The 26,751-nt window shown below is 38.9% G+C and overlaps 1 protein-coding gene across 1 annotated transcript in view; it reads left to right on the forward strand.

The window, feature by feature from the left end:
* The window catches only part of LOC131530061 (uncharacterized), a 53,736-nt gene that overhangs the window by 14,707 nt on the left and 12,278 nt on the right, over positions 1 to 26,751 (forward strand). Inside the window, 23 exon segments of the mRNA XM_058760135.1 lie at positions 3,022 to 3,085; positions 8,713 to 8,908; positions 9,003 to 10,833; positions 11,324 to 11,494; positions 11,978 to 12,151; positions 12,310 to 12,474; positions 12,918 to 13,091; positions 13,257 to 13,430; positions 13,575 to 13,745; positions 16,215 to 16,388; positions 16,562 to 16,732; positions 16,887 to 17,057; positions 17,244 to 17,417; positions 20,982 to 21,152; positions 21,930 to 22,103; positions 22,448 to 22,621; positions 22,828 to 23,001; positions 23,137 to 23,307; positions 23,834 to 24,007; positions 24,290 to 24,460; positions 24,599 to 24,763; positions 24,985 to 25,158; positions 25,514 to 25,684. Of these exon segments, the coding sequence (XP_058616118.1) occupies positions 3,022 to 3,085; positions 8,713 to 8,908; positions 9,003 to 10,833; positions 11,324 to 11,494; positions 11,978 to 12,151; positions 12,310 to 12,474; positions 12,918 to 13,091; positions 13,257 to 13,430; positions 13,575 to 13,745; positions 16,215 to 16,388; positions 16,562 to 16,732; positions 16,887 to 17,057; positions 17,244 to 17,417; positions 20,982 to 21,152; positions 21,930 to 22,103; positions 22,448 to 22,621; positions 22,828 to 23,001; positions 23,137 to 23,307; positions 23,834 to 24,007; positions 24,290 to 24,460; positions 24,599 to 24,763; positions 24,985 to 25,158; positions 25,514 to 25,684 (5,529 nt within the window).

The following is a 26,751-nucleotide window of genomic DNA, read 5'->3' on the forward strand; positions in this document are numbered from 1 at the left end:
TTATTGTACAAAGCATGCTTGAGTCTGTGGCTACAGAATCATATCATAGGCTACTATAAAATCATACATACTAGACTATATGACTACAAAATCATAGTTGGGTTTTTCCCAAACTATAATTCCTGACTACAATGTTTGAAATCGTGTAAAACATTTTGAATATGATAGGCAATTCATTGTATTTAAATTTCTTACAGCGCTATGATGTTTTCATGCTCTATATAAAACAATAAAAGTAATATGAGTGTACACTGTAACATGATGAATGCTACGAGTCTAAGTATGTTTAGTACATGTTTATTATTAATAGCCTACTCTGTTCAGAAATAGATTTTAATAACGTGCTAAACAATAATAATTAGTTTCTCAGATATAAGATTTCTTTCTCTTTTTTATGATAGTGATATATATGATATTTATGATATATATACAGATGTTCCTGATATTAACATGCTCACAAATGTTTTTTTGTTTGTATTTTATTGAATCAGATACCAGCACCAGATGTATCCTGATGTCTCTTCAAACTGTTTTCCTCTGAGAGCGCTGTACCAACATCAGATGTTCAACTACACTGATATTCTATGTCAAAACAAGCTCCTTCTCTACTGATTATGTTTTTTTCTTCTTGAATCCATGGAAAGAAGTAGAAACACTTAAATAACACACGTAAATATCAGGTATGATTTCCTTGTTTCACTTGTTGAACAGAATCTGTTGCAGGAATGACTCAAAGTCTGTTCACATCTCTGTGGTTAGATCAGTGTGCACAATAATGTGTCTTTGACCTTCATTATGTATGTTTTGATTATACTGTGTTGTAAATAAAATACAAATAATTAAAAACCTTTTTCAATCTCCTCACATTCTCTCTTACCTGCCTCAAAGTCACAGTCACACTGATGGGCCATTAGGGGCCCATAGGGGAGGGCCCTTTGTCTCTCAGGTGAAAATCACTTAATATTCATGGCCATTGCCACTCCCTCGCATATAGACCCTCGATCTCAAAACATGTCTTGAAAATTTTAAATCAATATATTGTTTTCTGTGAATGAGTAAGCAGAATGATTTTCACATAATTTTGAATATTCTAGGCTACAAGACTGATTACTCAAAAGTCTTGGTCAGGACTATTTAGTATGGGTTTTAAGGCCTTATTTCAGCTACATTTTTTTTCCCCAAAACTTACTAACCACGCATAATATTTTTTTTCTAAAAAATGCAAACATGTACATCCATCTTGGTCACATATTATTGTAGCACAGTTTGTGCTGAATACAAAAAAAAATACATGTTGGTCAATAGTATGTTTTAAGTTGCTGAAATAAGCACAAATATCAGGGCATGTCAAAACATCTCAAGGGCCCCAAAATGACCTCGGACCCCAGAGGGTTAAGAGAGTTGGGGATCTGTAGGCCCTCTCAGTGGCCCCTACTCATTTGGACTTTGCGCCTGGTATGGCCAAAGCCTTTTTGTACCCTCGTGCAGGGTACGTCCCCAAAGTTCCTTCTGTCACGCCACAGCCTGTTGTACTGCAGGCCTTCAGTCCTCCTCCCTTCAGGGAGCCAGACCAGCAGAAGCATAACTGTATGTGTCCAGTGCGAGCGCTGGATGCATACGTCCACAGAACTGCCCTGTGGAGAAGGGTGGACCAACTGCTGATTTGCTATGGGCCCCCTAAGAGAGGTCTTTCTGCTTCCAAACAGACCCTCAGTCGGTGGATTGTGGAGGCCATTGTCATGGCCTATGAGTCCTCTGATCTCCCCTCGCCGATGGGAGTCAGAGCTCACTCCACACGAAGTGTGGCAGCCTCCAAGGCCTTTCTCGCAGGTGTCCCATTACAGGACATCTGCAACGCTGCAGGATGGTCTACGCCCCTGACCTTTGTCAGGTTTTATGGCCTTGACATGCGGGCCACTCCAGGCTCTTCCCTCCTCTCGCCCTAGATGTGCTCCGCAGGGATACACACTGGGCAGGGACTTGGAAGCCTGGCGGCGTGGGCATCTCGTTCCCCTAGCGTTTTCGGACGCAGCTCGAGTTCCTGAAGAGGAACGTCTCTAGGTTACGTATGTAAACCTAGTTCCTCGAGGGAACGAGATGCTGCGTCTCGAGGCCACACTTCCGGCATCCCTGCCCGCGCTTGCTTCATTCCTAGAAGCTGATGCCGGTTTCACTGCACGTGCTTTTATACCAGCTGGTCATTACGTCACCTCGCCTGTGACGTCTTGCCCATCCATTGGACAGATTACACTTGTATTCAGAGCCGGTCACGCTGAAGGCGTTCCCCTAGCGTTTTCGGACGCAGCGTCTCGTTCCCTCGAGGAACTAGGGTTACATACGTAACCTAGAGACGTTTTCAGCTTGTACACCAAATGCCTTTTTTTTTTCTTTGATGCTGGAGATATCTCTAATGTTTTACAGTATAAAACTGTAATTTACAAACCAGGAAATTTGAATGTAAACCACTAAATTCAACAACAGTATATTTTGTACCTTTAATATACTGACAACCACCGTAATAATGCATGTGGTAAAAGAGAAAGCCACACGAAGAATCAAAGCTCATCACAAGTAGCTTCGCCACAAGCAGAAGTATATACTAGGCCTACACCATGCAAACACAAATCACTATCACGGTAACACACATGATACTTAAATAATGCAATAAACTTTCATTAAACAACAGAAGATGTAACATAAAGCCCAAATGTACATAACTGATTACAAAAACTATTAAAAAACATGATTATTTAATCAAAATACTTTCAAATGTGGAGTGTCACGCAGGGAATTCTGGGAATATCAGTTTACAGTTTTTGATTGTAAATTATACATTGATTTGTAATTTTTTACTTCTAAAAACTGTACAATTAACAGCATTTTACTGTAAAATTACATGATATGTCTGTTTAGATCTTTTATAGTTTTTCCCTGTATATAGTAGGGGAACTTACTGTTAACAGGTTTTTTTCAGTAGAGTTTTTACAAAATTTTAGTTAAAATTACACTTATTTTTTGCAGTGCAGACATTCAGACTCACAGGAACCAAAAGAATTTCAAAGACAATCTCCTGTCGATCTTCGAGGTAGGAAAAACACATTTTCATAAATGTTTAAAATAACCCATTAGAATTTGAATGAAAGAATGACATGGATGTGTGGAGTCCTGTTCTATTGAAATTGCAATGCGTGTAATACCTCTGTTATTGAGTTCTGTGAGGTTGGTTGTTGGAAGACCTATAACTTTTGCAGCAATATTGGACACCTTTGTGAGTTTGGTCCGGTTTTTAACAGAGAGCATGTTGAAAAAAAACAGATAGAACAATACGATAGAACTGGCTGAATGATGCTTTGATAAAGTAGCAATTATAATCGAGGAGGAACATTAAGTCCTTTGAGTTTATGAATGACCGACAGTCTTTTGTGACTTTTCTGAATGTCCATAATGTGCTGATCAAAGGTAAGTTTGTTGTCCAATGTTACTCCAAGGTATTTGAAACTGTCCACTATTTCAACTGTTTGATTATGAATGACAATAGGGTGCTGGGCTGAAGGGGGACTGAATATCAGGTCTTTTGTCTTGCAGACATTGAGATTCAGGTGGTTATCTTCACACCACTGGGCAAAGTGCGTGGCAGTGGTGTGATAATCCATAACAGAGTTATTGTCTTTGAGCAGGGCAAGAATGGCTGTGTCATCAGAATATTTAAAGTATTTTATGCCGGGTGATGGGCTGATATTGTTGTTTGTGTAAAGTGTGTACAGGAAAGGACTTAGCACACAGCACTGCGGTGCTCCAGTGTTGATGGTGATAGCAGAATATGTAGTTGAGCGCAGTCAAACTACTTGCTGCCTGTTGCTTAGGAAATTGTGTATAAGATGAATCAGCTGGGTGGGGATGTTGAGGTGATGCAGCTTCTGAATCATCTGATGGCTCTGAATGGAATTAAAAGCAGAGCTGAAGTCCACAAAGAGTATCCGAGAAAAATTGCCAGGAGAATACAGGTGTTGAAGGAGGAATGCAGCAGACAGGCTACAGCATCCTCTGTACCACTTTTAGCCTCATAGGCAAATTGGAGGAGGTGCAGTTGTAAATTGACAGCTGGCAAGATGGTATTCAGCAACAGCTTCTCCAGACATTTCATAATTATAAATGTGAGGGCAACAGGTCGGTAGTGGTTGAGCTCCATGGGCCACGGCTTCTTGGGGACAGGGATTATGATGGACATTTTCCAGATGGAAGGTATGGTGGCAGTGAAATAAGCCTCGCTGAAGATTAAGTGAAAGATAGGTGAGAGTTCTTGAGCACAGTTCTTCAGCACCTGTTCTGAGATGCCGTCGGGACCCGGGGCCTTGCCCAGCTTACATCTGCTGAGCTGACACCTCACATCTTCCACATTGAAGGGGGGTGGATTATCAGGGTCTGGAGGAGGGAGGGCTGTCAAATGTTTTTCACATTCAGTTGAAAAATCCTGATTGTCAAAATGGGCATAGAATGCATTGGGTTCTTTTACAAATAGTGCTGGATCTATTGCACTATTTGCACATGAAGTGGTTCTGAATTCACATCCTGTTAATGTCCATACTTTCTGAAACACTTGGATTGTGTTCATATTGGAAAATTCATTTTCCAGTCTGTCCTTGTATTTCAGTTTTGCCCAGAGTACCTCATTTTTGATATTGCGGTTTGCCAGTTTCAGGATAACCCAATTCTTCTCTCTGAAGGCTTTGTTTTTCTTTACGGCAATGTTTTATTTGGGGGGTAATCCATGGCTTGGGGTGGGGATATTTCCTTACTGTTTTGACAGGGATGCACATGCTAATACAAAAGTTTATATAATCAGTAATAACAGAAACTTTGTCATTCAGATTTCCATCTAAAATTTCCCAATCAGTGCATGCCAGGGAACCCTGTAAGCGGGTGATGGCATCCCCTGACCACTGTGGGGCACTGTAGTGTTGTGGTCTATGTCATTTCAGTTGTTGTTTGAACAGCGGGAGTAGGGAGATGCTGTTATGATCAGCAGCTCCCAGCAGTGGATAGGAATGGGCACAAAATGCATCGGCCACATTGCCATAACACGTGGTGTTTGCCCGCCTAGTGGGGATGTCCACATATTGTTGGAATAATGGCAATACACAGTCCAGCTTGCAGTTGTTAAAGTCCCCCAGAATGAACAGCGGATCGCCGGGATACCTAGCTAGCTTGTCATGAGGAATGGACTGGGAGTAAAACGTAAAGTAAAACGGCCCTGGATTTTCTCCCAAATAGGCCCAACACAACTGCAAACAGTCGCTACTATCTCACAATATTACAGCAATCCTGCCACATTTATGGCAAATAAAATCACAAAACCCATGGTGACCCTGCTGACAAAAACAATTGAACCCACAGAAAATCAAATGATTTCCACTTCAAGTACCATTACAAACATTACAAACCATCAACTTTTAACCATTAATGGTTTCTTGTAGTTTGTTTTGAGACATATTACATTAGAATTTAGTGGCTTTAACAAAAGCCATGAATAGAAGGTAACCAATTACCAGTTGAGGCCAACAGGCGCCATAACAGTTTGCATTAAAACCAATACAATTTTCATTCTAACCATTAAAACCATTACAAATTATGTGATGGTTTCTAATTTTTTTTTCAACAGAGGATTGAAATAAATGTAGTATTGTATGGACTAACATACTTGAAATCTACATAAAAAGAGCTGAATGCAAAATGTATATGACAATGATAAACATAAACCTAGAATCAAGAAACCTGAAACAACAGAATCCTTCAATTTGAGTATTCATATGTCTCTCTCTGTGTGTGTGTCATGTTAATCAAACTAATCATCTTATAGGCTACTTTATTTACTCTATTTTCTAACTCAATAGCTCTCAAATGTAACCCGTTGTAGAATCACTGCTGTCTCTTTATGAATGAATGGAATATTCATGTCAGACAATGCAGAATGATAAATAGCAGTGGACGCTCGGATTTTACTGTTGTGCTATAGGCTATATGTTGTGTATAGTGAGAGAGGCGGGCAAAGGTAACCTGATGTATCTGTTCGCTTTTTTCCTTTTAGCTTCTCCCAAACGCCTTTATCTTCACTGCTTTTGCTTTCCATCACGAGCCCGCTCTCCTTCACGTAAGCAAAAATAGATTGCATTATCGCCCCCTTTTGTTGGCCGTCAACGTCACTTAATCTTACACTTTTTCTTTGATGATGAACCAGCCAGGCTGATGGTCATCGGATGGACGGCCTTTCTGGACTTCTCCAGAACGTACAGATGGTCAGTCCGGCCCTGCTTGTCGTTAGCATCCCCAGCTATGAGCTCAGCTACTGTATTGATGTTTGCGCTTGGGGCAACCTAGCTGACCGCAACAACAGGGAATTCCTGTGGCAAATAGTAGGGGCGAAAGAACACGGATATCTCCAGATCGGCTGTACACTACTTGTGGTGTACTTTGATGATGTTACACCACCTGTTGTTGATGTACAAAGCACACCCCACCACCACGTGTCTTCCCCGATTGCTCTGTTCTGTCTTTCCCTTTTTTTCTCTTATTATGAAGTTGTCCAGGCTGACTTCAGTATCAGAGACTGACTGGTCTAGCCATGTTTCCGACAGGGCGGGCTACGATACAAATATCCCTGAAGGCCCTTTCCAGTCGACACCTGGCATGTAACAAATCTATTTTGAGGAGTGAACATACGCTTGATAGTATGATGAAGGGGAGATGAGGTTTAAATGGATGTTTCCTAATTCTGCTGTGAATACCTCACGTCTTCTTTCTTTTCCTCGGCCGAAAGCGCCGGTGGTAAAACCACATCAGAATTAATGTTACACAGCAATGAGGTAGTAAAAACACATCACGGCTATAGATGAGTAACCTGCTGCCGAGGTCTGTCGAGTGTGCGAGGTTCCTGCAGATCAGCCATGCCGTTAAGATTAGGACAGTAATAATCGCCTTGTAACGATGAATCATTGTTCATTCAGCCAAGTATAAATTAACATAAAAACACTTAGAAACACAAGAACGTACACTTAACACTCATAAACAAGTTAAATGAGTTAAACAGAGTCAAAACAGTGTCAAACAGAGTATAGACTGTGCTGTCACAGCAGAGCATGCACCACCAGAAGTAAGTTGTAGATTAAAAGTTAAAAAGTAGTGGTCAGAAATGTAAAGATGAATTATCAGAATGTTTTCTGTAGATAAAATCTAGCTGTTTGCCTGATTTGTGAGTACCTGTTATGGTAAGTTGCTGAATATCAAATGAGTCTATGAGAGAATGGAAGTCTGCAGCGTAAGACTTCTCTAGATGAATGTTGAAGTTGCTGAAGGCTTCAAGTGGGCTGCCATCATCAGGGAATGAGGACAGCAACCCATCCAGCTCCTCTATGAAGGTGCCCAATTGACCTGGGAGTGGGGGATACATTACCACAATATGGAGTTTTACAGGAGTTGTTACAGTAACAGCATTGCATTCCAAAGACTATTGCATACGAGTAAATTGAATATTCCCTGTTATTAGAAATGAAAATAGCAGTACCCCCACTGCTCCCAACCTAATGGGGGGTGTGAGAGAAGGAGAAGTTGTTAGAGAGAACAATAGTGGTTGCTGTGTCCTCTGGACAAATCCAGGACTCAGTCAAGCCCAAGATACTAAGAGCTGACAAAGCAGCAAAGGCCAGAATGAAATCAGCACAGAGGTGCAGATAGGATGTTTGATGTTACAGACAACAATAATGTACTTGAAGCACTTGTTAAATGTGGGAAAAGAGAGGATGGAAAGAAAGTGGACTGAAATTGAAACTCTTGCAGAACAGTTCACCATTTAAAGGGATAGTTCACCCAAATTAAGATATTTTTGATGGAATCTGAGAGCTCTTTGACCCTCCCATAGACCGCAATGTAATTACCACGATCAAAGCACAGAAACGTAGAAAGGACATTGGTAAAATAGTCCATGTGACATCAGCCATTTTGGAGAGTACCCCAGAACGTAATGAAAGTAATGAGCATTATTTATGTTCAGCATGCACGGGCTGTCTACTGAACACAAACAACGCTGATTACGATCAGCAAAAGCATGCACATGCTGAATGTAAAAAACACTCATTACGTTCATTACGTTCTGGGGTACTCTCCAAAATGGCGGAAGACGGTAACTCGGGGAGAATAATTGTTGAATAAATTATGCTATTATTGTTTTCTTTGCTCACAATAAGTATTCTGAAGTCCTTGCTACGTTTCTGTGCTTTGATCGTGGTAATTACATTGCTGTCTATGGGAGGGTCAGAGAGCTCTCAGATTCCATCAAAAATATCTTAATTTGTGTTCCGAAGATAAACAAAGGTCTTACGGGTTTGGAACGACATGAGGGTGAGTAATTAATGACAGAATTTTCATTTTTTGGTGAACTAACCCTTTAAGTTCAGTAACGAGCAATACGACAACAACAAAAAATATTTTTAGCTAATGGCTATTTCTCTAATTTCAAATAATTTTAGCCAAAATACAAATTTATGAGTATGAAAATGAGAGTACAAAATATAAATAAGCAGTAAATGAATGAATCCTTCCTAGCAACAAATATTCTAAACAACCTTAAAAAAGAAACAAGCTATTAAGCAAACACTTTTGCGCTCTTCAGCACTTGCAGTCTCCACTGATTGAGCACTTCTCCTTTTTCATGCTTTGTAGGGTCTTGAGAGCGAAATAATCCAATTTCTGAAAAATGAGTTGGAGAAGTTTAAGAAAATATTACAAAAAGAGAACATGCAATACTTTGTGGAGGATTTTAATAAGAATAGATGCAGTATCAAGGAAATAGCTCTTGATCTCACACTCTACTTCTTGAGAGACATGAATCAAGATGAAGCTGCTGATACTCTAGAAGGTAAGAGACTCATGACCATCTGTCATATTGCCTCTTATAAACGTAGGAGAGAAAATTCTGATACAAATATCTGTATTTTTCTTCTGGTGTTTAGATGAGCTGGTTTTCATTCATCAACTAAAATGTAACCTAAAGAAGAAATATCAATGTGTGTTTGAAGGAATTGCAAAACAAGGTGACTCTACACTTCTGAATAACATCTACACAGATCTCTATATCACCCATGGTGGTAGTGAACACATAAATATTGAACATGAGGTAAGACAGATTGAAGTTACTTCCAGGCATCATGAATCACAAGAGATACAGGTTGAATGCACAAAGATGTTTCAAGCTCCTGAACAAGACAAGGAGATCAGAACTGTACTGACAAAAGGAGTTGCTGGCATTGGAAAATCAGTCTCTGTGCAAAAGTTTGTTCTGGATTGGGCTGAAGGAAAAGAAAATCAGGATATCAGCTTCATATTTCCTCTTCCATTTAGAGAGATGAACTTAAAGGAGAAAGAAACACAAAGCTTAACAAGTATTATTAGTCAGTTTTTCCCAGAAACAAAAACACTGAACTTTAAAAGAAGGAATCGGTTCAAAGTCCTGTTCATCCTTGATGGTTTGGATGAATGTCGTCTTCCTCTGAACTTTGATGGTAATGAGACATGGTCTGATATATCATCACCAGCATCTCTGGATGTTCTCCTGACAAACCTCATCAAGGGAAATCTGCTTCCTTCTGCTCTCATCTGGATCACCACCAGACCAGCAGCTGCCAGTAAGATTCCTCCTGATTGTATCAACCGGGTGACAGAGGTCAGAGGGTTCAATGATGCACAAAAAGAAGTATACTTCAAAAAAAGATTCACTGATCAGAATCTGGCCAGTGAAATCATTGATCATGTAAAAAAATCAAAGAGTCTCTTTATCATGTGCCACATCCCAGTCTTCTGCTGGATTTCAGCCACTGTTCTCCAGAATATTTTGGAGGAGAAAAGAAATAATGATCTGAAAAACAATCAGGCTGATAATGCCTCCAACACACTGCAGGAATCAAATACCGAAGACATTCCTAAAACTCTGACACAAATGTACACACACTTTCTCCGCTTTCAGATCCTGCAGAGCAGACGAAAGTATGATGGAGAATACAGACCAGATGTTTCCTGGGATAAAGATGCCATCCTTTCACTGGGGAAACTTGCATTTCATCAGCTGGAAAGAAATAACCTGATCTTCTATGACACAGACCTGGAAGCATGTGGTATTGACATCTATAAGGCATCAGTGTATTCAGGCATGTGTACCCAGATCTTTAAGGAGGAAACAGGGATCATTCTTGGTACCATGTACTGCTTTGTTCACTTGAGCATTCAAGAGTTCATTGCAGCCCTTTATGCACATCTGTTTCTAGACATCAACAAGAAAAGTGTTTTTTTTCAAGAATCTACAGAACAGGAACACAAAAATAAAGCCATGATTGATTTGCTCAAGACTGCAGTGGACAAAGCACTCGAGAGTGACAGTGGACACCTGGATCTTTTTCTTCGTTTCCTTCTTGGTCTGTCACTCCAATCCAATCGACTTCTTTTACAAGGTCTGTTTACACAGCAAGATGGCATTGACCAGAGCAAAAAGGAAGTAGTTCAGTACATCAAGCAGAAATTAGAGGATAATTTGTCTCCAGAGAGATCTATCAATCTGTTCTACTGTCTGAATGAACTGAACGACCAAACTCTGGTGAAAGAGATTCAGACTCACCTCAGCAAAGGAAGTCTGTCATCTTCTGATCTTTCACCTGCCCAGTGGTCTGCTTTGGCCTTTGTGTTGTTGACATCAGAGGAGGAGCTGGAGGAGTTTGAGCTTCAGAAATTCAAGAAATCAGACGAGTGTCTCATTAGATTATCAGCAGTCATCAAAACAACCAAAAGAGCTTTGTAAGTCATTTATTTACATTTTGTCATGTTTTGCTCTCATTTAAAAATGCATTTTTCTACAGCAGGTTTGAACACCACTGATCTATACTGATTCTTAGCCATATACCATGTATAAATTAATGATATTTTTATGGGTGAATTATATATTTTTTTAATCCCAAAATGTATCTAATCCTAAAGTTTAATCATCAAGACACTTATTAAGATGAAAGAGATAGCACTTAAAATGTATGATTGATTATTAATGCTATAAACCTTAAATTGTATTGTTTTAATCAAGAATGCTATTATTTATGAAATGTGTCTCTATATCAATGAAATTCTAATATACCAAAAGTATTAGTTTTTTGAAGAATAATATCATTGTAGCTCACATCACTCACAGAATATTTACTGTTCATATAAAAATAATCGGTATAAATTTAATGTTTGTATTTAACAAATATATTACATGTATCTAATTATGTGGAGTGTTTTATTTTTCTTGTAGGCTAAATGATTGTAACCTTACAGACAAAAGCTGTCCAGCTCTAGCTACAGTTCTTGGATCAGATACCAGTCTGAAAGAACTGAATATGAACAATAACAATCTGCAGGATTCAGGAGTAAAGCATCTCTGCACTGGACTAAAGAGTGTAAATTGCAAATTAGAGATACTGAGGTAACTTCTGTGACAATCCCGTGTTGTTTAACAGATCCATCTGTTAAATTGGAGCTGGTTAGTCTGGCATAGAAAGGAGGGCAGAACTGCTTTAGCTCAGTGGAATTTGTAGACTTTCTAACATGAACTGTATATTCCAGGTCCTACCACAGCATTTCAATGGGGTTTAAGTGTGGACATTTATTAGGTCATTTCAAAACTTTCATATTCTTGTTTTTCACCATTTTGTGGTCACTTGTATGCTTTGGATCATTCAGGTGAAAGACTTTCACCCATGTAGAGTTTTTGATAAATTAACCCTTGTAAATGTATTCTCATGTGTGTTGATGTTTAAAATATTAAAGGTTACTGGGCCTTTTGTATTCAGTTGTCAGTTTGCTTTTCAAATTACTGTACAAAGAACAAAATATAATTCACTTTATGGGCAAATAATGAAGAGGTCATTTTAAGAATAATCAGTTGACTCTTTCATTCCTGTTCTAGACTTTCAAACTGCAGTATCACTGAAGAAGGTTATAAAGCTCTGGCTTCAGCTCTGAGATCAAACCCTTCACACCTGATAGAGCTGGATCTCACAGGAAATGATCCTGGACAATCAGGAGTGAAGCAGCTCGATGATTTACTACAGGATCCAAACTGTCAACTGAAGACACTGAGGTGTGACAATTCAAAATAAGTTATATGCAGTTGAATTGATTCTGGAAATATTATTTCACTGTTGCATTAAAGTAAATTCAAGAACTTTAACATAGTTTGAGAATCACCAAGTTTGGTTAAGAACTATGTTGAATTCCACTTGATCTTCCCTTCTGCAGGTTTTTGGTTCCTGCTGCAGATGAAGCCTGTCAGTATGTGACTGGAATTGTGGGTAAAAACCCATTATTCCTGAGAGAGCTGAATCTGAGTGCGTGTGAATTAGGAGACTTGAAACAGCTTGTTCCTCTACTGCGGGATAAACACTGTACACTCAACACACTGATGTGAGTATTTGACTGCATTGGTAGATTGTAGATAGGACAGGACGGGAATAGGGAAGATCTGTTTTCTGTTGGAAAATTCACAATGCAGATTGGAAAAACTGAAGTGTAGAAATGTAGATAACTGAATATACACATGTTAATATTCATTTGTAAAGGTACATTTTAAGTAATGACAAAAGTTATTGAGCAAGTATGTAAATATGTCAGCAAGTACGTGAACTGGCCCCTTGTCTTACCTCGATCCACAACATTAGTCTTCTAATAATGATTTAGAAATTGAGCTGTCAGGTTTAATTTCGCAGTAAATGCCAATTTGGCATCATTTGTCTTTGCGTGGTTACATCACTGACTGTATATATCTTGTTTTTTTGTTTGTTTTTTGTTTTTTTTTGTGTATTCGAACTATAATTAATGTTATAAGCAAGAATAACATATTTTTTTAGACTTTCAGACTGCAGTATCACTGAAGAAGGTTATAAATCTCTAGCTTCGGCTCTGAGATCAAACCCTTCATATCTGATAGAGCTGGATCTCAGAGGAAATGATCCCGGACAATCAGGAGTGAAGCAGCTCAATGATTTACTACGGGATGATTCCTGTAAATTAAAAGCCATCAGGTAATAAACCTTGAAATATTTAAAACTGAACCACAGATGTGAAATCAGCTGTATATCAACAGATAGAGCAGTCAAATTTCTGAGAAATTCAACAGACGACAGATTTTGTGGCAAAATTAATGGAAAAATCATAAATTATCTAAAATTCTCATCTACTTCCTGTAGGTTTCTGAAAAGTCCTGCCGCACAGAAAGCATGTGATTATCTCACTGAAGTTCTAGGTACAAGTCCATTATTACTGAAAGAACTGGATCTGAGTGAAGTTAAATTAGGAGACCTGGATGGGGAGAAACTCTCTGCTCTTTTGATGGACTCTCATAGCAAACTGGAGAAAATTAAGTGGGTGATGTTATGCATTTAAAATGCTTGTTTATCATTTTAAAAGACTGTCAGTCACATGTGTGAGCAGATATGAAGAGCTGTTGATCTGATGTGTGTTAAATACATGCTGAATATTAACTAATGCTGTTTTATTCTGTTCAGGGTGAATAATTGTAGGCTAACAGAAAAAAGCTGTTCAGTTCTAGCTACTCTTCTCTCCTCCAAAACCATCCTGAAAGAGATGAACCTGAACAACAGCCGTTTGCTGGACTCAGGAGTCAAAGAGATCTGTGAGGGACTGAAGAATCCTGTGTGTGAGCTGAAGATACTCAAGTAAGTACATTTCATCAACAGCTACATCAAATGCCACAGCAAAGAGATTAAATGTTGCACATTGGCTGATTATGGGGATACATTTTTTTTAATTTCCTCCAGATGTTGGAAGAATGTGAGATTACCAGTTTTACATTTAGTCATTTAGCAGACACTTTTATCCAAAGCGACTTACAAATGAGGACAATGGAAGCAATCAAAACCAACAAAAGAGCAACAACATGCAAGTTTTATGACAAGTCTCGGTTAGCCTAATGCAGTACATGTAGCAAGGTTTTTTATTTATTATTTTTTTAATTTTAAGTAGATAGAATAGAAAAAAGAAAGCTAGTATTAGTTTTTCAAAAAAAGCTAGCAGTTAGAGAATAAAGATACAATTGGTATACTGTAGGGTCAAGTGTGTGTGTTTTTTTATAAATAAAAAGAAGACATAGATAAAATAGAATTAGAATAGAGAGTGGTAGAGTTAGAGTGTCAAATAAAGATGGAAGAGATGTGTTTTTAGCGGTTTCTTGAAGATGCTTGAATTCAGCTGCTCGGATTGAGTTGGGCAGGTCATTCCACCAGGTGGGAACAGTTAATGATAAAGTCAATGAAAGTGATTTTGTGCCTCTTTGGGATGGCACAATAATGTGTCATTGACTTGCAGAACGCAAGCTTCTAGAGGGCACATAGGCCTGAAGAACTGAATTTAGGTAAAGGGGTGCAGAACCAGAGGTGGTTTTGTAGGCAAACCTTAATGCCTTGAATTTTATGCGAGCTGCTATTGGTAACTATATTTGTCAGGAGTCCAGGCCCTGCGTTTCTCCCTCTCACCACCAGAGGTCACTATCTCCCAGATTCAATTCCCCAAACTCCACTCACCTCATTATTGATTCATTTGCCCCAGCTGTTTTCCTGATTGCCTTCCCTACTTAGGCTCCCTGTGTTTTCTGTTCGGGGCTCTTTTGTCTCACGTATGTGCCTGGTTATGCCTGTGATTTCTGTCTGCCCTGTGCCCAGTTCATGGCCGTTTTCAGCATTTATGTTATTCAGTTTTTTTTCCCATTTGGGGTGGTTTCAGTTGTGTTTCTGTTTATTTTTGTGATTTATAAATAAAAGACCCCTTCTGCCTGCATTTTGGTCTTTGTCTCTCCCGTTCGGTGACAATGTTTTGTAACTAAAACTAAAATGAAAGAAGAGCATTTGTTAAATGCACAAAAATAAAAGTAAACACAACTGAAAAAAAATTAACAAGAAACGTTTGACTTCTGTGATTGCCAACAAGGGTTTTGCCACCAAGTACTATGTGCCACCAAGTACTAAGTCATGTTTTGTGAAGGGGTCAAATACTTATTTGACTCATTAAAATGCAAATAAAGTTTTTTCTGGATTTTTTTGTTGTTATTCTGTCTCTCACTGTTGAAATAAACCTACCATTAAAATGATAAAATTATACCATTATAAAATTGATAATTTCTTTGTCAGTGGGCAAACGTACAAAATCAGCAGGGGATCAAATAATTATTGTCCCAGAGGCCCTCCGATGCAGCAATTGACATCCGATTGTCGGGAGGAGCCCCAAAAGAATATGGCTGGTACGCTCATTTTAGAGGGCCCAGCACATTCTTCGGGCAGCTCAACTGGCTGCAGAGTGCTAAAGGAGTGACGGCCCCTCTGAGGTTGGTTCCTCTGAGGGGTAGCCGTCACTGTGATCCTCAGACGGCCCGAGCTACTGCCTGAAGTAGTCCTCCCCTGACTTCTGCCAGGTAGAGAACTATATCTAGGCAGAGGCACTGAAACTCTGCCCCTTTTGAGGAAATGGAGGCTGGTCCGCAACGTACCCTCAATGCGCTTAATGCTCAGGCATGTGAGGCAGCGATCGTGACCATCACCCAGCGCCAGGTAAAAACTGCATCCAGAAACACATGGGTGGAACAACATCTATACCAAGATGCAACGTCGTCTTTACAAAGACACAGCGTCGAGTTGGTACAGACGCAACGTCGTCTTTAAAAAGACATGCCCTTTTATTGTGAATGCTCTTTTAAGGAAAAAACGCACAGGTGAGATGGCTGCCTGCACCACAAACAGGGGGTAGTTCAGCCTGATGTGTGCAACCCACTCGACATGGGAAAACGACCACCGCTGTAGTGCCATTCCACCAACAAGAAGAAGCCCCCTTAGAGCGTGCTGAACTCATCTAATTCACAAACAAAGCTTGGTAAGAGCAGAGCAATTGAAACCGCTTGGCTCAATTGTGATGAGTATGCGTTGCACCTGCTGCCTATTTATACTCGCTCTGCGATCAGCGGCAGCTGGATGCAGTCATCGCATACCAGTGTGCATTGGCTCGTTTAGTTCACACTCGAAGTAGATTGGTCTCTCTAGCGAAATCCCCAATTCATCGGTCATCAATGTGACATCGAAAGTGACCAACTGAAAGGGAACTACAATGTTAATTTAAATTCTTGTTTTTATTGTTTGTAGACTTTCAGACTGCAGTATCACTGACGAAGGTTATATAGCTCTGGCTTCAGCTCTGAGATCAAACCCTTCACACCTGATAGAGCTGGATCTCACAGGAAATGATCCTGGACAATCAGGAGTGAAGGACCTCAGTGATTTACTACAGGATCCAAACTATCAACTGAAGACACTGAGGTGAATGTTATAAAAATAATGACATTCAATAGGCTTAAACCCATTTTAGCTGAAAGGCAATAAAACTGCCAAAAAAGACATTTATAAAAGCTTTGGATTGATTAAAAGCCATTTCACAAGTTTGTGAAAATAAAATATATGGCAGGCAATGTCAATATATTTCCATTCATCAGGTTTTTGGGTCCTGCTGCTGATGAAGCTTGTCAGTATGTGACTGGAATTGTGGGTAAAAACCCGTTACTCCTGAGAGTTCTGAATCTGAGTTTACATAAACTTGGAGACACACGAGTGAATCAGATCGCTGCTCTACTGCAGGATAAACACTGTAAAATCAACACACTGATGTGAGTATTTTTAGTTCAGATTTTTATTTTTTTGCTCATATAAAATATCTTAAATCAAGTGACCAAAATCAGTTCTCAGGAATCACTTAATACTGGCATCAAATACTCAAGCACGCTGTATTTGTAATTCTCCCTCTTCTGTTTAATATTTTAGGCTGTGTGATTGTGGTCTAACAGAGGAAAGCTGTTCAGCTCTCGCTACAGTCCTGAGATCAAACTTCAGTCTGAAAGAACTTGACATGAGCAACAATAATCTGCAGGATTCAGGAGTGAAGAAACTCCAGAATGGTTTAGAAGATGCAAACTGCACACTGGAGAAACTCAGGTAAGTTTACTGAACCCTGTGTTTGGTTTTAATAATGTTATTATATTTTGTTAAAAGTTAACATTACTGTTGTAAACTACATAGACCTTCTCTGTCCAGAAGAGGAAATACATGAAGTGCATTTGAGGTTTTACATTATATCTGATTAGATAATAGATTTGGTCATTTCAAACTTCTTTTCTCTAGACTTTCAAACTGCTGTATTTCTGAAGAAGGTTATAAAGCTCTGGCTTCAGCTCTGAGATCAAACCCTTCACACCTGATAGAGCTGGATCTCACAGGAAATGATCCTGGACAATCAGGAGTGAAGCAGCTCAATGAATTACTACAGGATCCAAACTTTAAACTGAAGACACTGAGGTGAGAGATGATGAAATAATACAAAATAAATTATATGCATGTGAATTATTTATAGATATATTATTTCCCTAATACAGTAAGGTACACAGTTTGTTTCATAAAATTGTTCAAAATCATCAAACATGAAAGATCAGACGGTGCCATTTAGGCTGTCTGTAGAGTCTTCAGCCGGGAGCCACCCATTATTGATATTTAGCTCCTTTCATCCCAGAACATCTCTGGGTGGTGGAACAGTGGCAGGGACGTCTCCCTACTGTTCCCTGCAGTCAGTTCTATGATCCTTCTTTCCCCAACATCTTGTCCTTTCTCTGAAGCCAGAGCCAGTAGCTCTCTTCCTCTGCCTCCTCTGACAGATCTTTTAGTGCCTTTGACAATTTGTTCGTTCATTCTCGTGAGTGTCTACATTCCTCTGCAAGAGCACGTGAGCTCAGCTTTACAGAAACTCGCTGATCTGATCACAGAGACTGAGCAACAACACCCGGACTCTGTTTTAATCCTTCTCGGGGACTTTAATAAAGCAAATCTCTCCCGCGAACTGCCAAAATACAGACAGCACATCACTTGCCCCACCAGAGACAGTAATATATTGGATCACTGTTACACAGCAATAAAAGATGCATATCACTCTGTCCCACGAGCAGCTTTAGGACTCTCTGATCATTGTTTGGTTGATCTTATACCGACCTACAGGCAGAAACTTAAATCTGCAAGACCTGTATTAAGAATTGTTAAAAGATGGACTAATGAAACAGAGCAGGTTTTACAAGCTTGTTTCTCTCTCACTGATTGGACTGTTTTTGAAGCTGCTTCCACCAATCTGGATGAGCTCACAGAGACTGTCACTTCATACATCAGTTTCTGTGAGGATTTGTGCATTCCTACTATGACTCATCTAACCTATAACAACGACAAACCATGGTTCACTGCAAAACTCAGATAGCTCCATCAGGCCAAAGAAGATGCTTACAGAAAGGAGGATAAAGTCTTGTATAAACAGGCCAAATACACACTGGAAAAGGAGATCAGAGTGGCAAAGAGGAACTATTGTGGCAAGCTAAGTAACAAATTCTTCCAGTGATTCTGCTTCAGTGTGGAAAGGTCTGAAAGACATCACCAATTACAAGACACCATCCCCCAGTACTGTGGAGTATCAACATCTGGCAGACGACCTAAATGAGTTCTACTGCAGATTTGAAAAAACACCCCACACCCGCCCTGATAACCTCTCCACACAACCATTAACACCTCCAGCAACCCCCCTCTCCCCCACACCTACAATTCGTATCAGCGAGGATGATGTGTGCCAGGTCTTCAGAAAAAACAAAAGAAGGAAAGCACCAGGCCCAGACGGTGTGTCACCAGCCTGTCTGAAAACCTGTGCTGACCAGCTGGCCCCCATCTTCACACAGATCTTCAACAGATCACTGGAGCTGTGCGAAGTCCCTTCATGCTTCAAACGCTCCACCAACATCCCCATCCCAAAGAAACCCAAAATTACTGGACTTAATGACTACAGACCTGTGGCTCTAACGTCTGTGGCCATGCAATCATTTGAAAGACTGGTTTTGGCTTATCTGAAGGCCTCCACTGGACCCTTACTGGACCCTCTGCAGTTTGCCTAGAAAGCAAACAGGTCTGTGGATGATGCAGTCGATATGGGACTGCACTACATCCTGCAGCATCTAGACAGACCAGGGACTTATGTGAGGATCCTGTTTGTAGACTTCAGCTCCGCTTTTAACACCATCATCCCGGACACTTTTCAGAATTAACTGACACAGCTCTCCGTCCCCACCTCCGTCTGCCAGTGGATCACCAGCTTCCTGACAGACAGGCAGTAGCTAGTGAGGCTGGGAAAATACACATCCAACACCTGTACAATCAGCACTGGAGCTCCTCAGGGCTGTGTTCTCTCCCCACTGCTCTTCTCCCTCTACACCAATGACTGCATCTCCAAAGACCCCTCTGTCAAGCTCCTGAAGTTTGCAGACGACACCACACTGATCGGCCTCATCCAGGACGGTGACGAGTCTGCTTACAGACAGGAGGTTAAGGAGCTGGCTGTCTGGTGCAGTCGTAACAACCTGGAGCTCAACACGCTCAAAACAGTGGAGATGATCGTGGACTTCAGGAGAAACCCCCCTGCACTCCCCCCACTCACCATCATGAACAGCACTGTGACTGCAGTGGAGTCATTCAGATTCCTGGGCACCACAATTTCTCAGGACCTGAAGTGGGACAATCACATTGAGTCCATTGTGAAAAAGGCCCAGCAGAGGTTGTACTTCCTTCGCCAGCTGAGGAAGTTCAACCTGCCACAGGAGCTGCTGAAACAGTTCTACTCTGCCATCATTGAATCCATCCTCTGCACTTCAATAACTGTCTGGTTCAGCTCAGCTACCAAATCTGACCTCAGAAGACTACGGAGGGTAGTCCGGACTGCTGAGCGAATCATTGGTACAACCCTCCCCACTCTCCAAGAACTGTACTCATCCAGAGTGAGCAAAAGGGCTGGCAAAATCACTCTGGACCCCTCACTCTGGACTCGCTCTTTGAACTGTTGCCGTCTGGTCGACGCTACAGAGCTCTGAGAACCAGAACGACCAGACATAGGAACAGTTTCTTCCCTCAGGCAATCCATCTCATGAACACTTGACAATAAACGCGGAACACACAACACTATTATACATTATTTATTCACCACACATACTTATTTTTATTTAACTTTTTTTTTTCATTTCAAATTTGCACATATCAGACCTGTACACACACAATTGTCTATATTATATATTGTATATTGTCACACACAATTGTCTATATTATATATTGTGTTTTTGCTGTTTTGTACATTTGCCTATTTGTATATTATTCTTTTATTATATGTGTCCTGTCCTGTTGCTGTCTTTCTGTTGCACTGTGGAGCTTCTGTCACTATAACAAATTCCTCGTATGTGTAAACATACCTGGCCAATAAAGTTCATTCTGATACTGAACTTGGTGCCTCTGATACCGAGAGACTTCAGGAGATGTTGAGTGGAGGTACCAGTGAAGCCTCGACAGCCAGCTTCCACTGGTTAGGTGAAAGAACTCTAACCTACCTCTTTGCATGCGACTGAGAGATCTGTGTACTACTACTTCCTCTCAAAAGCAGCCTCCAGGCCGTGTTCCCATGGCACAGTCAGTTGAACTATGATGACTGTTCTTGTGATAGTAGACCAGAGCAAGATGTCTGGCCAGAGAGTTACGGCGATCTGCTGAGGGAACTTCAACTGGTGGTCAAGATCAGCTCTAAGCTCCCAGTTGCCTCTGGGTGATAGCAGGGACCACTTCTTTGTGGTGCTACCAAGCTCCTCAGCCCCTTGCCTCACAAACTGGTTCAGGCCATGAGATGTTTATTGAAATGTTAAAAGTAAAACTGTTAAGATTAACAAGAGCTTTCATTACAAAAAAAAAAAAAAAGTTTGATAATCTTAACATTGTGTAATAGAATGCACATTTGTAATAGAATGCACTTTGTAATAGAATGCACATTGAATTGAATCCTGATTCATCCTCCCTTTTCAGGTTTTTGAGTACTGATGCAGATAAAGCCTGTCAATATCTGACTGGAGTTGTGGGTAAAAACCTGTTACTCCTGAGAGAGCTGAATCTGAGTGAACGTGAACTAGGAGACACACAAGTGAATCAGATCGCTGCTCTACTGCAGGATAAACACTGTAAACTAAACACACTGACGTGAGTATCTTACAACATTTCACATCACTACTAATAACTACTAGTAATGTTACAATGGTTGATAATTCTCATTCGAGTCAGTGCAATTGTTCTCAGCATCACAAAAAAAATCACAGAAATACAGCTTCACTATAAATACACAGATGTGTTTCCTAGCTGAGTTACAAAAACAGTTTTCAGTTGTTAATTCAAGTTAAATTTAAGTGCACATTCAGGGGTTGGACAAAATATTGTGAACACATGGGAAATATTTTATTCAGGTGTTTTGCCGCCATTTGCCTATAATACATCTTCCAACCTTCTCAAAATGAGCAATATATTTTTATAGCATTCATTAATCTTTTTAATGTTATATAATAAGTACAGTTGTTTGTTCATGTTAGTTCTCGTTTTTCTAACTTCTAACAGATACAAATTTTGATTTAAAAAAAGTATTAGTAAGTGTTGAATTTAACATTAAGATGCCATTGGCCAATGTAAGTTCATGTTATCTAGTTTTTTTTTTTTTCAAATGATACCTTATCGTAGAGTCAAAAATTAACAACAGACATGACATAAACCAAGGGTGAGACTGGATTCATCTTGAATTAACGTATCTTTGTATTTCATATAGTATTTGTAACTTGTAACTTTGTGGTATTTGTAATGCACTTGTAGTGGTAATTTCTGAGTCAGTTTAAAATGATAAATTACTGTCAGACATGGCAAGCAAATCATCCAAAGCCTTGAATGATTATCATTCAAATTTACCTATTTTCTTTTTCTTTCTGTCTTCAGTCTGTGTAGATGCAGTATTACAGAGAAACAGTGTTTCATCCTGACTTCAGCTCTGAAATTAAACCCATCACACCTGAGAGAACTGAACCTCAGTGAGAATGAAATAAAAAACACAGGAGTGAATCACTTATGTGACGTATTGAAGGATTTACACTGTAAACTGGAGAGACTGAGGTCAGTAACATTCACATACAAGAAATACTTAGTCATTTAAACACTCTATAGTAAAACAGTTTTCTACACAGGCAAAAATATAGCTGTTTGATGTCTTAAGATTTATATTCACAATTTACGGACAAGCTTAAACTATTTACATGCTGTTTTCTAATATCTTTATTTCATTATAGTAGTATATGGCTAATAATACATCACAGTATTAGCAGGCCTACACTCTATTAGTATCTGTTATTTTGTTGTAAATATAGTGAACTGTGGTTTGCGGTTTGTTTGACAGAAAACAATCATTGTATTTATTGCCTAAAATAATGTAGAATATAATATAATGACATATTTTTTAGGCTTTCAGACTGCAGTATCACTGAAGAAGGTTATAAAGCTCTGGCTTCAGCTCTGAGATCAAACCCTTCACACCTGATAGAGCTGGATCTCACAGGAAATTATCCTGGACAATCAGGAGTGAAGCAGCTCAGTGATTTACTACAGGATGATTCCTGTAAATTAAAGATCATCAGGTGATAAACCATGAAATATTAAAACTGAACCGCAGATGTGAAATCAGCTGTATGAAAATAGAGTGGTCAAATAGACCAGTTTGGAGTAGGAATGATGTGAATTGAATTAAATTGCAATTCAGAGAAATTCAACAGACACACAGCAGAATTTGTGATGACAGTATGTAAAAACACAAATGATCTAAATTCTTATCTTCTTCCTGTAGGTTTCTGAAAAGTCTTGCTGCACAGGAAGCATGTGACTATCTCACTGAAGTTTTGGGTAAAAGTCCATTACTTCTGACAGAACTGGATCTGAGTGAAGATAAAATTGGAGATTTGGACTGGGAGAAGCTCTCTGCTCTTTTGATGGACTCTCATAGCAAACTGGAGAAAATCAAGTAAGTGAGTGTTATACATTTATAACATTTTTGTTTATCATTATTAAGGACTGTCAGTGACCATGTGTGATCAGATATAAATACCTGTTGATCTTATGTGTGTTGAATAATAAATACTGCTGTTTTTCTGTTCAGGCTGAATAATTGTGAGCTGACAGAGAAAAGCTGTTCAGTTCTAGCTATTGTTCTCTCCTCCAAAACCATCCTGAAAGAGATGAACCTGAACAACAGCCGTCTGCTGGACTCAGGAGTCAAAGAGATCTGTGAGGGACTGAAGAATCCTGTGTGTGAGCTGAAGATACTCAAGTGAGTACATTTCACCGTCAGCTACATTCAACACCACAGCAGTGAGATCAATATTGCACATTGGCAGATTATGGAAATATTATATATTTTTTAATCTGTTCGTCTCCAGAATTAGGAGAGATTACCAGTTTTCTAACTAAAACTAAAATAAAAATTTGTTAACTGTACTTAAATTAAAGCAAACACAACTGAATAACTGAAATAAACTCAAATAACTTTGAAGAATATACAAAAGTGTGTTTAATGCAATACAAATGTAAAGATACAAAAGTAGGTTTTATACAATATTAAGCTGTATATAGTGATCCACATCTAAATAACAAGGAAATCAATTACATAGACAAATTTGTAGAATGAAAAAAAAAAAGAAAAGAAAAATGTAGTGCCTGAAACATATTTCATAATCTGTTGATATGTAATCTGTAGCCCTAAAGTCATAAAAAAATAAATAAATAAGATATTATATAAAACAGTCATGAATTTGAAGCACAATATTAATTCAAATTTTAATTTGTATTGTTGGTAGACTTTCAGACTGCAGCATCACTGAAGAAGGTTATAAAGCTCTGGCTTCAGCTCTGAGATCAAACCCTTCACACCTGATAGAGCTGGATCTCACAGGAAATGATCCTGGACAATCAGGAGTGAAGCAGCTCGATGATTTACTACAGGATCCAAACTGTCAACTGAAGACACTGAGGTGAGTGATATTAAAATAATTAATAGTTTTAAAACCGTTGTAGCTGAAAGAGAATATAACTCAAAAGAAATTCATAAAAGCTTTAATTGACTTAAGGCCCTTTCACAAAATGTATTTTAAAATATTAACATTCAATATTAATGTCTTAAACCCAATTTAGCTGAAAGAGAATTGAAAAAAAGATGTTTATAAAAGCTTGGAAATTATTAAAAGCCCTTTCACAAGCTTGTGAAAAAAATATTGTCAATATACAGTATGCCAATATATTTCCTCTTTCTACAGGTTTTTGGGTTCTGCTGCAGATGAAGCCTGTCAGTATGTGACTGGAATTGTGGGTAAAAACTCGTTACTCCTGAGAGAGCTGAATCTGAGTGAACATGAACTAGGAGACACACGAGTGAATCAGATCACTGCTCTACTGCAGGATAAACACTGTACACTCAACACACTGATGTGAGCATTTTTAGTTTCAGTTTTATTACACATTTAAAATATCTTAAATGAGGTCACCAAAATGACTTTTCAGGAATCACTTAATTGTGGCATCAAGTACTTTGTATTTGTAAATTGTCCCTCTCACGTTCATTTTAGGCTGTGTGATTGTGGTCTAACAGAGGAAAGCTGTTCAGCTCTCGCTACAGTCCTGAGATCAAACTCCAGTCTGAAAGAGCTTGACATGAGCAACAATAATTTGCAGGATTCAGGAGTGAAGAAACTCGGATTAGAAAATACAAACTGCACACTGCAGAAACTCAGGTGAGTTTAATGAACCCTTTGTTTGGTTTTAATAATGTTATTTTCTCTTGTTCAAAGTTAACGATACTGTAGTAAACTACATAGACCTTCTCTTACAAGAAGGGGAAATAAATGAAGTAGATTTGAGGGTTCACATTATAAAACTCTTTAACTTATATTAATTTTAGATAATAGATCTTATTAGATAATAGATTTGGTCATTTCAAACTTCTTTTCTCTAGACTTTCAGACTGCAGTATCACAGAAAAAGGTTATAAAGCTCTGGCTTCAGCTCTGAGATCAAACCCTTCACACCTGATAGAGCTGGATCTCACAGGAAATGATCCTGGACAATCAGGAGTGAAGCAGCTCAGTGATTTACTACAGGATCCAAACTGTAAATTGAAGACACTGAGGTGAGACGTGAAAAAATATTACTGCAGAAATTTCTCATGGAAAAATTTTATGTGACATCACATATAATTGTGTCGTCACAAGCTAATTATCCCTTTGCTACCTTTTCTTATCTGCTTCAAAGCCAGAAGGATCTTGAGATAGTGAAGTTTTCCTTTGTGGGATGTTTCAGTCTTCCTATGTTTGTAGTAAAACTGATTTGCACTTGAATAATTGTGACTTTTTGACTTTCTTTTCAAAACAATATTTGTGTCATTAAATGTTCAAAGTAAAACTAAACAATGTTTGATAATCTTAGCATGTTTTTTTAATATAATGCACATTGACTTGAATCCTGCTTTAAATTCCCTTCTACAGGTTTTTGGGTCCTGCTGCAGATGAAGCCGGTATATATGCAACTGGAGTTCAGGGTGAAAACCCATTACTTCTGAGAGAACTGAATCTGAGTTTACATGAACTAGGAGACACACGAGTGAATCAGATCACTGCTCTACTGAAGGACAAACACTGTAAACTTAACATACTGACGTAAGTATTTTACATTATTTAACATGTTACATGATTACTAGTAATGTAAACAGAGGTGTTTTGCAGTTGTCCTGGTGCAACTTCACAAAATCAACAAGGCACATGGAAGGAACAATTAAACAGGCAATTAAAAATGCTTTAGACATGTAAAACATATATGTTTTAGATCATTATTAGGAGCTGTAATATTGTAATTGCATGCATGTTATGTCATTGCGCAATTATGGAAACGAACTGGAGAATCAGTTAATTGAACCAGAAACGAACTGTACAAAAGAACCGGTTTGCAGAAAAGAATCAGACTTCCTGTTTGAATGAGGCTATGGATTACAGTAGCCATAATGTTGTGAATAATGTTCAGTGTCCAGGGTTCCCACACTTCTTGAAAGTACTTGAATTTCAGACATATGGAAGGCCTGGAAAGTGCTTGAAAACAAAAATGGGTCCTTGAAAGTGCTTGAATTAAATTTGAAATAAATTTAGTTTATGGCGCTATTTCAAAAATTGTCCTATATGTGCTGTCAAAGATGGGGTAGCGCAAAAAAAGTATCTTAGCGTGTGTTGATGTGCAGCCTAGTTTTCTTAAGTGGCTCCCGCTGAGTTTCTGACTATTACCGCCCGCTCCCGCAACGAGTGTCCCGCTCCCGCAAACATTCTATATTGTATATAATTTTCGCGCTATTAATATGTGGGGTATTGAAATCACATTTGAATGAGCGCTCGCAGTTCACTTTCACTTTCGATTTCGCGATCACGCGCACTCTGTGTAAAGTGAGCACATCTTTACAGTGCGTGAATAATTATTAGGCACGTTGATATTCTGATCATATTTTTTTCCAATAACATTTGACCAATTCCAAACCACATCGATCTTATTAACTACTATTAATTTTGTATTTAATCATTTATAAGTGATATATAATTGTCCATGAAGGCTGGAAGTGAAAAAACTCCTTATATTCATGTGCAGAATTATTATGCACGTTTTCTTTTACAGATAAAATGAGCCAAAAAAGATTTAACTGAAAAGTCAAAAATGATTAAATCCCCAGTGAGAAATATTCAAA

This window comes from Onychostoma macrolepis, chromosome 22, assembly GCF_012432095.1.
Source record: "Onychostoma macrolepis isolate SWU-2019 chromosome 22, ASM1243209v1, whole genome shotgun sequence".
NCBI classification, from domain to species: domain Eukaryota; kingdom Metazoa; phylum Chordata; class Actinopteri; order Cypriniformes; family Cyprinidae; genus Onychostoma; species Onychostoma macrolepis.